The sequence below is a fragment of the Podarcis vaucheri genome (assembly GCF_965113315.1).
Source record: "Podarcis vaucheri genome assembly, chromosome: 9".
Taxonomy (NCBI): Eukaryota; Metazoa; Chordata; class Lepidosauria; order Squamata; family Lacertidae; genus Podarcis; species Podarcis vaucheri.
In genome coordinates, this window is record NC_138767.1 from 61,574,039 (window position 1) to 61,587,114 (window position 13,076).

A 13,076-nucleotide genomic window follows, 5' to 3' on the forward strand; every position below is an offset into this window, starting at 1 on the left:
TTTAAAAACCGAATGCTCCTTGGCATTATTAACTCTTCAGGGTAGATACCTGGGAGCAAAAATCTGCAATCTGCTTTAACAAAGGAGCTGGACCAGTGATGCAGATCTATTGTAACCATTCTCTAAGATGCCAAGTAAGGGTATTTTTTAGCCCTTTAACCAGAGAAGCCAGGAACTGAATTCTGTTCTGTTTGCATGCAAAGCATACATCACTATGTGGTCTCCTATTTCTGTAGGTCATGTGGACTTGCTTGGGAATCAAAGCTAGGATTTCATTGGTTCACCAAGGTTGTAATCCCAAACATATTTACCAGAAAGTAAGTTCTACTGAATTTAGTGGGATTTACTCAATTAACTATGTTTAGTATTAGACTAAATGGGAATGTATTATGTGTATATTGTAAAATACTACTAAAGTCTGAAACGCCATATCATTAAAGTTTGTGGGACCACTTCAGAGGTAACCAAGGTAAAATAAATCACATGTGGGATGTGGCCTAGCAGTGAGATTAAGAAATAATATACAGTACAGTGGTACCTCGGGTTACATATGCTTCAGGTTACATACGCTTCAGGTTACAGACTCCGCTAACCCATAAATAGTATCTCGGGTTAAGAACTTTGCTTCAGGATGAGAATGGAAATCATGCTCCGGCGGCGCAGCGGCAGCAGGAGGCCCCATTAGCTAAAGTGGTGCTTCAGGTTAAGAACAGTTTCAGATTAAGAACGGACCTCTGGAACGAATTAAGTACTTAACCTGAGGTACCACTGTACTTGGTATACATATAGCTCAATCCAGTACAGTGGTACCTCGCAAGATGAATGCCTCGCAAGACAAAAAACTCGCTAGACGAAAGGGTTTTTGGTTTTTTGAGTTGCTTCGCAAGACGATTTTCCCTATGGGCTTGCTTCGCAAGACGGAAACGTCTTGCAAGTTTGTTTCCTTTTTCTTAACACCGTTAATACAGTTGCGACTTGACTTTGAGGAGCAACTCATAGAACGCGGTGTGGTAGCCTTTTTTGAGGTTTTTTAAGACTTTGGTGATTTTTGAAGCTTTTCCAAAACTTTCCCGACACCGTGCTTCGCAAGACGGAAAAAATCGCAAGACGACAAAACTCGCGGAATGAATTAATTTCGTCTTGCGAGGCACCACTGTACATGCCCATTCAGAAATAAACCCATTGAGCTTCAGTCAGTTTACTCCCAGATAAGTGAATGCAGGGTTGTGGCTCTGAATGGCTTGAACGGCACTGATTTCAAAGTACGGTAACTTTCTCATTTATGGGCAGACCTTTAGTACATTTACTGAGAAGTAAATTCTGCCGAGTTCAGTTGTTCTTACTTCCATGTAAATGGGCCTAGGATTACAGCCTAATTAAGCTTACTGTCCCCTTTCAATGCGTTTTTGTAGACCATATGGGAATTTTAACGCAGGGCGCTTAACCATTTCTGCTACTTACTATTATTATTATTTGTATATGACATCAGAAAACCGGTTAACAGCCGAGTCCTCTGCATGTTTACTCGGGAGAAAACCCTACAGCGTTCGGCGGTGTTCATTCCGCAGTGAGGCTGCAATCCTGCCGACACCGCGCCGCTAAACCGAGGGGCCTTTTGTTGCAGAGTAAACCACCTGCTGCTGCTGCAACAACACAGCGGGCCGCGCGCGTGCATGCATGCATGCTTCCTCCAAGGAAAGCACCCGACGTTAATTGGCGCTTGCTCCGAAGTAAGCTCTCATAGGCTTGCAAAGCTCGCTCCACGAGACCCGCACAGCTGTGCCGAGTGACTCTCATTTGGGTCTCCCGGGAGAGGAGGAGGCTATTTAAGCCTCGTCCGTGATGAGCGCAGCCCGGGGCAATGGCCGCTTTGGTGGACGACGCCATGGAGAGCTACTCGTCGTACCCTTCCTACAACCCTTACTCCTCCTACCGCTACCCGAGAGGCAAAGGCGGGCAGGGTCCTTGGAGGCAGCGGGGCGGCTACTTCTCCGGTTATGGCGAGACGGCGGCGGTGGCGGCGGCCGCGGCGGCCGAGTACTTCGACAACTACCAGCGGGCGCAGCTGAAAGCCATCCTGTCCCAGGTGAACCCCAACCTGACCCCCCGCCTGCGCAAGGCCAACACCAAGGAGGTGGGCGTGCAGGTCAACCCGCGCCAGGACGCCTCGGTGCAGTGCTCGCTCGGGCCGCGGCCGCTCTTCTTGCGCCGCCGCGCCGTCGAGCAGGAGCAAGGCAGCCCCGTCAGCGGCGCCTGCCGCTCCGTGCGCTTCCCCAGGACCATCGCCGTCTACTCGCCCGTGGCTCCGCGGCGCCTCACCACCTTCCTGGAGGAAGCCGAGCCGCCCGACGGCCCCGCCGCGGCCTCGACGCCGCCGCCGCCGAAAGCCGACGGGGGGGAGAAGGCTGAGGGCCCCGCCGACCGGCAGGAGGAGCAGCAGCGGCCGCCGCCGCGCCCCAAGGAGGGGAAGGAGGGCTCGGGCCCAGCACCCCCCGAGGGCGGCCTGGAAGAGCCGGAGAAGCCTCGGGAGGGCGGCGAGGGGGCGCCGCCCCAGCCCGAGGAGAAGCGGGGAGACGAGGCTGCGGAGAAGGCCTCGGAGGGGCCTCGAGAGGAGAGCAAGGCCCGCGTGCGCTTCCAGGTGGGTCCCTCGGCGGCTGCCCTCGCCTCGGCTTCCCGCCTGTTTCTTGCTTGTTCAGGAGACGCGCTCTTCCTTATTTCCCTTGTGCGCCAGCGGAGGGTTGGGTTTTCTTCTTAATAATAATAATACTAAGGATGCTAATGTTTAAGTTAAATTTTATAAGAACTGTGATTTGGAAAACCGTCAAAAGGACATGCAATGAAATTCAACCAAGGGGAAGCGAGGAAGTCAATTAACAAAGTTAAAAAGTGTAATTTAGTAAGCCTTTTAATAAGGCTATGAGTTATGTTTGTTTTATGTGTTTGTTTATAATGTTGAGAAAACATTTTTTTTAAAATAATATCAATAATATAAAATAATTTTTTTTATTAATTATACCTGCCCACCTGGTTGGGTTTCCCCAGCCATTCTGGGCGGCTCCCAGCAGAACACTAAAAACACCATAAAACATCAAATATAAAAACTTCCCTAAACAGGGTTGCTTTATTTTTATTTTTTTGCTGCGCTTCAGTGAAAGTCTCAGGGTGGCAGTCAAGAATACAGTGAAAACACGTTTATTTATTCCTTGAATTTTTATACCGCCCTATAACCGCAGGCCTATGTGCAGAACAATAAAACAAAGCAGGAAGGGATAAAAATGGACATAAAAATTCAGCTGAGTGGATGAAACTTAACCAGCCCCTTCTGCCCTATGGTGTCTGGGGCTCCTGTGGGAGTCCTTATTTGTGGGGTGGTAGTTAGTCTGCTTAGGCCAGGCTTGGCCAAATTGTGTAGCGGGAACAAGCCTTACTTTCCTGAACGAAGAATAGAGCTATCCTTCCGCTCTTGTAAGTGAAAACTTGAGTTTTAGAGAGCCTAAGGGCCCAACAACAGATTGTGCATTTTTGTACATAACTCTTCTTGGACATGTTTGCTTAAAACCAGAAGCAGCTTCTGGGGGGCTTTAAAGTCTGGGCAAAGGTTTACACTGTAGGAGCCAACGCCAAAGGGCCTTTCTCTCTCTCTCCCCCCAATAAAATAAAATATTTGAGGGTGTCAGACCCCCCCCCCAGGCTGATGGGCATTGCCATTCAAATGGTGTCATGTGATTGATTATATGGGTTGGGGTTTATCTGCCTCCCCAATATTTTATTCAAGTTGCCCCCCTCCCCCATGTGGCAGGATGAAATTAACCATTTCCCTCTCCCAAGCTGGGACTTGTTGTGGGGGGCGGGGAGTTACTTGCAGGTGCTTTCAGGTTAAAAAAAATGCACAAGGCTGTATGCTATACATCAATTTTAGTCTTGTAAGACTTGTACAAGTTTGGCACCTGCACTGTCCGTTTTGGCATGAGGCTGATTGTGAAGTGCTTCATTGGGCAAAGGCAAGCTGTCCTAGGCTCTTCATGCAAGCATAACGAGAATCTTTGGATAATTCAAGTATCTGATTCAGAAGAGCATAGGAATTACCTGCCTATGGCAAAGGGAGCAAAGTTGAATATTGGCGTAGAGTAGACCCAGTGGTGTTGGTTTTGTAGGAGCTTTTTGTACTTTGTGGGTTGTTGGCTTGGGCCAGTGGTGGGGAACCTGTGACTCTCCAGATGTTGCTGAGCACAGGTAATGCTGGCTGCGACTGGTGGGAGATCAAAACATCTGGAGGGCCACATGGTACCCACCCCTGACTTTTTACAGTTGCTCATGTGCAAGAAGGAGCACAGAAATGCAGTTAATTGAAAGAATCCCTTCATAGTTCTTCGTGGCTGGGCTCTGAGCCTCATGCATTATTGTGTATGGAGAAACTAGACTAGCCGGGAGACATAGTATTGTGGGGTTGGTGGGGAGACCCAAAAGTTCCATTTAGTACACTCTCCCTGCTTCTGCATACCAAACTGCATCCCCAGTACTCCTCTGGTGTGGATTGGCCCACCACATCCTGAGAACATGTGGATGGAATGGAGAGCAGAAATGACTGGTTTGTTTTCCCCTTTGCAGAAACTTGTTTCAAGCTGTGACACCCTGACTTCCTGTGGTGAGCAATCAAAGTGGCTGGCAGTAGTTTATCAAGACAATTCCAAAAAGCCTAAAACGCAGCCTGTGCAATAAAAATGGCAGAAGACACGTGTACCAAAAAGCAGTGTCCAAGAAGCTCACTGAACGCAAGTCTTTGCTTGTGTTCCAGTGGGTGGAAATGGAGCCAAATATCTCTGGGAAGGCTATTCCAGTTTCTGGGCACTGTAGGAATAAAAATGGGGGTGAGAGGGCCTGCCTGCTTGCTATTTCTTAGGGTGGGGAAGTTGGAGCAGGCCTTAGGCAGTTTTATGTGAAAGAAGCTGGTCTTTAAGATACTCTTATAAACAAATGAAACAACAAATAAATTGGTTTCCAACTTAAATTGTATAAAATTGGAGTAATGTGACTTGATCTACTGCCTTTAGTCAGAATCCTGGTAGCTGTAGTTTGAACAACCTGAAGATGATTTCAGAAGCTCCAGACAGGCTCATTAGAAGTGTATTACAGTAAGTAACCTAGAGGTGATTAGGGTATGGAAGACGCAGACCAGGTCTGGCTGAGTTAATGAATAGGAAGCTCAGTTCATAGAACTACCTACATTGCTATGGGGCACTGACACTCTTCACCTCCTAGTGAAATAATAGTGTTGCTTTATTTAAGAGTGTGAAGAAAATATTGCAGGGAGAAGATTGGCCAGTTCTTACCCTCAATATAGAAGGTATTGAAGAGAGACGAAACTCTCTGGACTTAGACTGAAAGTGTTGCTTAAGCTGGAGATTAGTTGGTTACTGTTCTTCAAGGCAGTGTTAGAAACTCATAAGCTAGGTGCCAAATGGCTAGTCACCAAACTGAGTTGTCTAGTTGCCATTTTTGGGCCAGAAAGCTGAAAAATGGTATTTTTCAATACAACTTTTTGGTTCCTGAAATTCATTCCGATTGTGCAGATAAAATACAATGCAATGGATAGAATTCTAGAGGATGGGTTATGAAAAGTCATGATCCAGTGATCCCCAGGCATGCACCTATTGGTGGTGGAGACGTGATACTCCCTCCTGGTACCTGGGCATCTTCACTTGGTCACAAGTGGCCGATAGCTGGATGCAAAATGTGCCTGGTGAATTTTGAACACTGCCTCAAGCAATTAGAATAAGATCCATTATTTGATTATTGATGTAAACCTCCAGAATGTATTTTGTATAGTTCAGTTTCTACCTTCTGTCTTCAACACATTGTGTTTTATTTTATTGCTGTGGCTAGTGGTTGGTGCAAATAAAGATTATTCTGATTCTTCAAGCTTGTGAGGGAAGCTGCTGCCAGTTGCTCTTAAGGCGCTCAAGGTCAGGGCTTGCAACAGGCTGCTCAACTTGAGATGTCAGTTCCCTTACTTTTTGGTTTATGCTCTCTAGTTCCTAGAGCAGAAGTATGGCTATTACCACTGCAAGGACTGCAACATCCGCTGGGAGAGTGCCTATGTATGGTGTGTGCAGGGCACAAACAAGGTGAGTATTGTCACTAGAGCAGGGGAGGGTGGTGGTCTTGTCCTTTGGTAAGGACTTGCCTTCATGCTTTTCTCCTTCTCCCCACCCACCCTCAGGTTTATTTTAGGCAGTTCTGCCGAACTTGCCAGAAATCCTACAATCCCTACCGTGTGGAGGATATCACCTGCCAAGTAAGCAACTCTTAGGAGGCCATTGAGGGCAAAATACTTTCCAAACATACTGTTTTCAGGCATTAGATATCTCTCTGTCTCTGTCTCTTCTACTGCTTGTATTTGGATAGCCATATTGCAGTATAGAATACTTGTGCCCCTGTGAAAAACAGGTGTGCTTATATAGAATCAGGATGCAGCATCCTGCTCAGTTGACCCTTGCCGATCCCCTATCAGATTTTGAGATGTGCACTTAGTCATGAAGAGCATGAAAACCCTCTAAACTCACTAGAACAGCATTTATAGTTTAATGTGTACATTCTGCACAGCACATGCACATTCTGTACATGAGTATGTAGATTTAATTGGTTCTCTTTCCTGTGCAAGATCAGTTCTCACTAGTGGTGAGAATTTAATGATAATTAGAATTTAATGATAATTTAATTACCCTTTAACTTTGATTACATCCGGATGGCTAATAGGAAGGATAAGTAAATTGGAAGGATGGAGGAAATTAATTGTTCATTGACAGTGCTCTTAATCTGTTGTACAGTGTTGGTGATCTTATAGCGGTTTTGAGTGATCTCAAATCAGTTTCTTGGTTGGGAGGTCATGTGAAACACTGGCTTAAGAAACCAGGATATTTTAATTGAAGTTGGGTGGGTGATTGAGATGGAGGTGCTTGTTCCAGAACTACTATTAAACCATGTTATATTTGGCTGATTTAAAGTCCAAACTAGGCCATGGCGTTTATCTTTAGTTAATGTGGCCCCATGATTGGTTCATCTTTGGATACTTTGTGGAGTAGTTTAGGTTTAATGGAGGCATGTTCTACATATGGTGGTAGAATGAACTGTTGCTTCAGACAAATGAAGGACTTTGGAATGCTCCCTGTGTAATTGTTACAAATATAGTCCAGCCCTTTGCTTGCTCTCAGTTTGCTTGCAACTGGAAACGAAGTTTTAATTATTATTTTTTTTATGTGGGAAATTTAAATATCTCATCCCCAGCTGTGCATTCTGCTACATATGTAGACATATGTAGGGTTTAAGTTCAAGATGCATCATTTCCCCAATGGGCAGCCTTAAGAGTCTACTGGATCAGGCCCACCTAGTCTAGCATCATGTTCTTCCAGAGGCCAACCCAGCTGCCTTGTGCAAAGCCTGAAAGCAGGACCTGAGCACAACAGCAGCACTCTTCCCACTTGTAGCTCCTGACAGCAACTGATATCCAGAGATATACCGCCTCCGACACTGGAGGGTAGAGGTAAGACATATAACCATGGTGGTTACTATCAGCTGACAGCCTTCATGAATTTGTCTCATCTTCTTTTAGAGCAATGCAAGTTGATGGCATTCGCCACTTCTTATGGGAGCCTTATACAGTACTTGGAACTGATCTTCATTGTTTTGCCTAGAGAGAAATTGTGCTTCTGTAGTCAGGGTGCGTGTGATGGAGATGCAACAATAATAGTAGCGTTAACAGTTTGCTTTAGTAGTTGTTGTTGCATCCTATTATGCATGAGTCTTCCAGTCACTGAAGAGGCCCCCAAACAGAAAGCGGTGCTTAGGCTGGAGTTTAAAAAAGGCATGGAACCTGTGACCCTTATACCTATGCAGGCTCCTAAAGCATATTTTATCTGCGGAACTTGTACATGGATGCTTGTAGTAGTTTCAGATACTGTGCCTCTTTCTGTCCCATTTCAGAGTTGCAAGCAGACACGGTGCGTCTGTCCTGTGAAATTGCGCCATGTAGATCCCAAGAGACCCCACCGTCAGGATCTCTGTGGAAGGTGCAAAGGCAAACGTCTCTCTTGTGATAGTACATTTAGTTTTAAATATATTATTTGAGCAGGATAGTAGCGAAAGAATCCTTAATACAAATTTGCAATGACGCAGATATTTTGTTTGGAAACAGCAGGCTGCAGCAGTGGGAAGCCTGCCAATGAAGCTGTAGTAAAGCAATTGTGAATCCTAATGCAATCTAATGTCCACTTCATTTTTTGTAATTGTATTAAGGGGGAGGGACTCTGCCTGGCATACTGTGACTCAGCTAGATTTTTTTGGAGAGAAGACTTGAAAAGCAAGTTCAGCAAAAAGAGGGTGGTGTTGCTGGTGATGGGAGAGCCTTATTTAAACCTTCCTACCCATCTGTGTGGAGGAATGTGTACCAGGCTTTTCCTTGTTACCCTCTTGCTATGAAATGCTTCTATGTAGAACCTAATGCACACTTAAGTGGCCCCAAACTGGGAAATGTAATTGTATGTATGAGTTTCACGTTGACAATTGCTCTGTACAGGGCAGGTAAAGTTATGGAAAATAGTTAAAATTTCTGGAGAATCAAATATATAACTGATATGAAAAGGGGTGGAATAGCAGTGAATTGTTTAATGCTAGAAGTAGGAGGCAGTGATGTATAGTCCTTTAGATTTCTTCAACTGAGATGTACTTGAATGGTGCTGGGTAAAAACTAGACAATTGTTCTGGATCTAAGTTGTATGCATAGCTGAATATTGATAGGTACAGTGGGTACAGTATTTGGTACAATGGGATAACTATTTCCGACCAATGCCAGTTTAAGTTTGTAGGTGAGTGGCAGGATATGTCTAATGGCTGGCCATCATCCAAAATTGAGAGATTAAGATTCTCTGTCTTGAGCCAAGACAGTGAATGGCATGCTTCTAAACGTTACCTACAACTTTCATGATGAGGCGCTATCTGAGTGAATGTATAAATAAAGGGATTGTGATGCTTCATCATGGCTTGTAACTATTTCATTTCTCTCTGTGGGTGTTTTCATTCAAAGCGAGTGACTTTTTCCTTTGACCCTTGCGTTTAAACCCTCGCCTCCCAAAATGGAACTTTGACCTGAACACCCCCCCAAAAAACGGGGGTAGATCATTGGCAGATTTTAATTCTGAAAGTAGATAGCAGTCTCTCGGGAGTTGGCCACCCCTGCGTTACATGAATGGACTCGCAGTGATCCCTGGGCTTCCATGCCACCACTCCTGTTAGGAAGTGAAGCTTAAAGCTTCAATTTGCCATTGTTTCCTATTACATCTGAAAACAGAAGTCTGTTGGTGGTTGCAAATGGAAGCTTTAAACTTTCTCTTCTAGTACTTGGACAGCATATGAGCCTAAGGCTCACTGTTGCACATTCTCAAATGGAAACCATGCTTTGCTGCTATAACTGTTACATACTATGCTATGTCAGTATAGTTGATATAGTGTAACTATTATTTATGGAAGGCTAGGGAATTACGGTTTGGTTAAAGTGGTTTTAAGATTATCAGAGGCAGCTGAAACTGTCACTGGCCACACTACTAGAACTACATGATCCGTGCTGCAGTCATTTTAAATACTAATATGTAGTGTCGTTTATACTTCCAAATTGCTGTGTATTGCTAAATACCTGCTTTCTAGTATCAACTTTAAGTGCTAAGGTTCTGAAGTTTCAAATGGCTTGCTTGATACACTTTACCCAGGGCTTGCTTCTGGATAGAAGCTACTATGATTGCAAGAAAATAGGTTGTAGTGTTAACTGGGCACACTCCAACTCCTCTTTAATACCTCCCATCAAGCAAAACTGCCCCATCAAATGATTACTTGTTTATTCAATGTGTGTCATGCATCTTACAGATTTTGTTGTACAGCAGTTTGTACAGCATGTTTTTCAGTGATACAATATATTTCCCAACTTTTTTAAAAGTCCAGCAGTGCCACACAGGAATATGTGTTGCAATTTTGTCCTGCAAATATTTCCTTCCTGGTCAGCAACGGGAGTGGGGATGTGGGATATTGAATTCACTAAGGGATGGGAGATTTCTCAATAGTCAAGGCCTTGTCCTACTGCTACTGATCCCTTCAGCCACTCAAGCGCCTTTCCCTATTCTGTGTAGTAGCATCTCCTTAGGCCCAATCCAATGAAAAGCATCTCTGAAGTCCCAGTGATTTCAGTGGGAGAAGCTTATAAATGAAAATGTTTATTGTTGTCTCACTGATTGTTCCAAGTACTTGCATGCAGATCCTCCTTATACATCTTACTCACCTTGCCTGCGTTTGAACTAGCACTCCAGGCTCCCAAGGTTATGGAGATCCTTTAACTGGAGGTACCAGAGATTGAATTTGGACTGCAATGCATTTATCTATTATATTCTACCACTGAGCTATGGATCTCTCTCCCCCCCCCCCCCATTGGCACAAAAATAAGTTTGGCTCAATTCTGAACTATCAGTAACATATACAAATAAATAACTCGGGAGAACCACCACATCATGCAGAGTTTTGGAGCAGCTCTCTCTCTACAGCTCTTTTATTTATTATCTACACTTACACCTAGTAAGTCATGCAGTGCAATTACAGCACTGCATACATCATGTATGTTTGGTTAGAGGATGTGTATTGTATCTTTGTCTCTTATTATAGCTAGTCTATTTATAAGCCTGCTAAGGTTGTCAAACCGTATGCAGGACTTCTTAGGAATATCACTTTATTCTATTTAAATGTTTGCATACATACCCCACAATCCTTTTCAGAAAATACACAAGGTAGCAGATATGAGATTTTATTTTACCAACCCTCCCCAAAGCAAAAAGAAACACAAAAAGGCCAATAGAAGATGTAAAAAGTATAATACACCACTAAAAACTACACATCCCCCTTTTAAAAGTGTATTAAATAATTAGGAACATAATCTACAGTACCACAGAGCCTTCAAAATAATTAAATTATATCAGGGTAAAAAATAATACAGTGATTATGAATGTGTGGATTTTGAAAAGTAACAGAACTTGTGTCAGCAGTCCAATGGTATGCACAGTGCCTTAATTTAATGTATTTCAGCATAATTACATGTCTACTCCCATTTCCCCAGTGGAAAAAAGGCCATGATAAGAGATTTCATGTCTACATTCTACACCCTGACATTTCAGAGCCCATTTTTTTTGCTTTAACATCACAGTGGGTAGGAGAGATGCATAAAATACAGGGCATTTGTTCCTTCAGGAATCATGAGACATTCATACTTTTTTGCTTCTAAAAAAGTTTTGGTTCCAATAGAATCCAGTTTATTTTGTGCTACAAGATTTTGACAAGGAATTCTAAAGTATATTGTAGGTTTTGGTAGTCAGTGGTCTCTCCCTTCTACAGTCCCAAATTCCTAAGCATTATCATGAAAATACAAGCAAGTTTACACCTTTTCTTGAACTCTAGAATACACAGATGTAGATCATGTATTCCTTTAACAGCCACTATTCTCTCCCCCTCCCCCCCCCAGCTTTATACACTATTCTCATGTAACAGTGCATTGCACAATTGTACAAGAAAAATACTGGATTTTACACTATACAATTTCTAGAGTATGTACAGAATAAAATAAGTTAACTTTTCTAATGAGTTGCTGAGGAGCAACATATATCTTTTAATATACAGTTTAAAGTCTCTGCAGGCAGCTACTTTTTGGTTAGTCGTTATCAATATTTGTAATAAGCGCTGATCAGAGAACTGAGCAGCATTCCAAACGAGTTAGATATATTATTTCTTTTTGAAAACTGGATAATTCCAGTTTAAAATATTATTAAATGCCATAACATTTACAGACTAAGGAGTTAAATCTAATAAAATATTTTTTTTTCTTCCAAAAATAATCTTGCAGTGCTTTTTTAGGCATGCTCAGACCATATCAAACATCCATACCTTCAAAATGCAATTGTCAGATATCCATTCATTCCTACTTTCACACATAATTCACCATTATAGACGAAGGTAGAGTAAATACAACATTGATAAATCAATGGAGTCTGCAGTCTTTCCAGCTCCAGTATGACAGCACATTCCTCATGACATTGCCAAGTGTATTAATTTGGCATCACCTGATGATTTATTTGCTGCTTGAAAGCGAAGAAGCCTCGCAGGTCTTCAGCCAAAATAACCAGCCTTGATTTTTAGCCTCATTTACCTGCTTTTAATTGTCTCACTATCAAGAGGCCATTATTGCAACAAGTCTTACATTTCTGTTTTTGAAGACAATAATGCATTTGTAGGCATTGTTTTTAGCCCTTTTCTTCTAATGCAGTTTTGTATATAGTTATTTTCAAAAAGTGTCCATACTGTCCATACACAGCTACTGTTTAAGAAAAAGTTAAGGTGATGGCTATGAGGTTTCAAAAACCTTCATTTCTGAATAACATAGCTTGCTCCCAGTACTTCACTGGTCATCACAGGTATGCTTTCTGTCACAAACAGCAAGTTTCAACAGATATGAAAAGGTGCTTGATAATATTGAGACCATTTCAGTTCTTCTCTGTGGGACAGTAGTTTTTAAAATCCAGTGCTCAAACTTCCCACTGCTGTATGTTTTGCCAGAAGCTGATAAGACTGCACCATGCGCAGTGACTCCCGGATCTCTAAATTTAGTTCCATTAGTTTTGAGCTGGCTTCTGACATATCTTGTTTGGAGCCAACTACTGCAAAACTGCCAGTCTGGCCCAGGGTCTGATGACGGAAATATATCTGCAACAATGTTTGTACTGGGTCATCTTCAGAACTGCCAAATATGTCATTGGGCCAAATACATCTGGAAAAACAGAAAAGATGCATTTAATGTCTTATAAAGAAGTTTATCATATTTCCATTTTTTAATAAAGTAGGCTTGCTTCAAAATTCTAGGTTAAAAACTATTATGCCTTACAGTTATGAGAGAACTTAACTCCATGTTTGGAGTTACCGTATTTTTCACCCCATAGGACGCACCTAGTTTTTTTGGGGGGGAATAAAGGAATCCCCCCCCCCAGGTGCGCTGCACT

General features: G+C 43.1%; 2 protein-coding genes and 1 long non-coding RNA gene across 14 annotated transcripts in view; 1 reads left to right on the forward strand and 2 right to left on the reverse strand.

The window, feature by feature from the left end:
• Positions 1-1,160, reverse strand: part of LOC309540975 — a 145,551-nt gene extending 144,391 nt beyond the window's left edge. Inside the window, exon 1 of the long non-coding RNA XR_014223595.1 lies at positions 803-1,160. This is a non-coding gene — a long non-coding RNA (uncharacterized lncRNA). The remainder of the gene's footprint in view (positions 1-802) is intronic.
• Positions 1,161-1,261: 101 nt separating this feature from the next.
• The window catches only part of ZAR1 (zygote arrest 1), a 35,279-nt gene continuing 23,464 nt past the window's right edge, over positions 1,262-13,076 (forward strand). The window contains exons 1-4 of one of the 4 annotated variants that reach the window (XM_082238268.1): positions 1,276-2,638; positions 6,033-6,125; positions 6,221-6,295; positions 7,981-9,050. In XM_082238268.1, coding sequence (XP_082094394.1) covers positions 1,862-2,638; positions 6,033-6,125; positions 6,221-6,295; positions 7,981-8,124 — 1,089 coding nt within the window. In that variant the 5' untranslated portion in view covers positions 1,276-1,861 and the 3' untranslated portion in view covers positions 8,125-9,050. Of the gene's footprint in view, positions 2,639-6,032; positions 6,126-6,220; positions 6,296-7,980; positions 9,051-13,076 lie in introns of those variants that run through there. The other 3 variants (XM_082238269.1, XM_082238270.1, XM_082238271.1) reach the window with 3 other exon arrangements.
• Positions 10,824-13,076, reverse strand: part of FRYL (FRY like transcription coactivator) — a 143,102-nt gene continuing 140,849 nt past the window's right edge. For all 9 annotated transcript variants that reach the window (XM_082237969.1, XM_082237968.1, XM_082237964.1 and 6 more), the window contains one exon: positions 10,824-12,847. In XM_082237969.1, the coding sequence (XP_082094095.1) occupies positions 12,592-12,847 (256 nt within the window). In that variant the 3' untranslated portion in view covers positions 10,824-12,591. The remainder of the gene's footprint in view (positions 12,848-13,076) is intronic.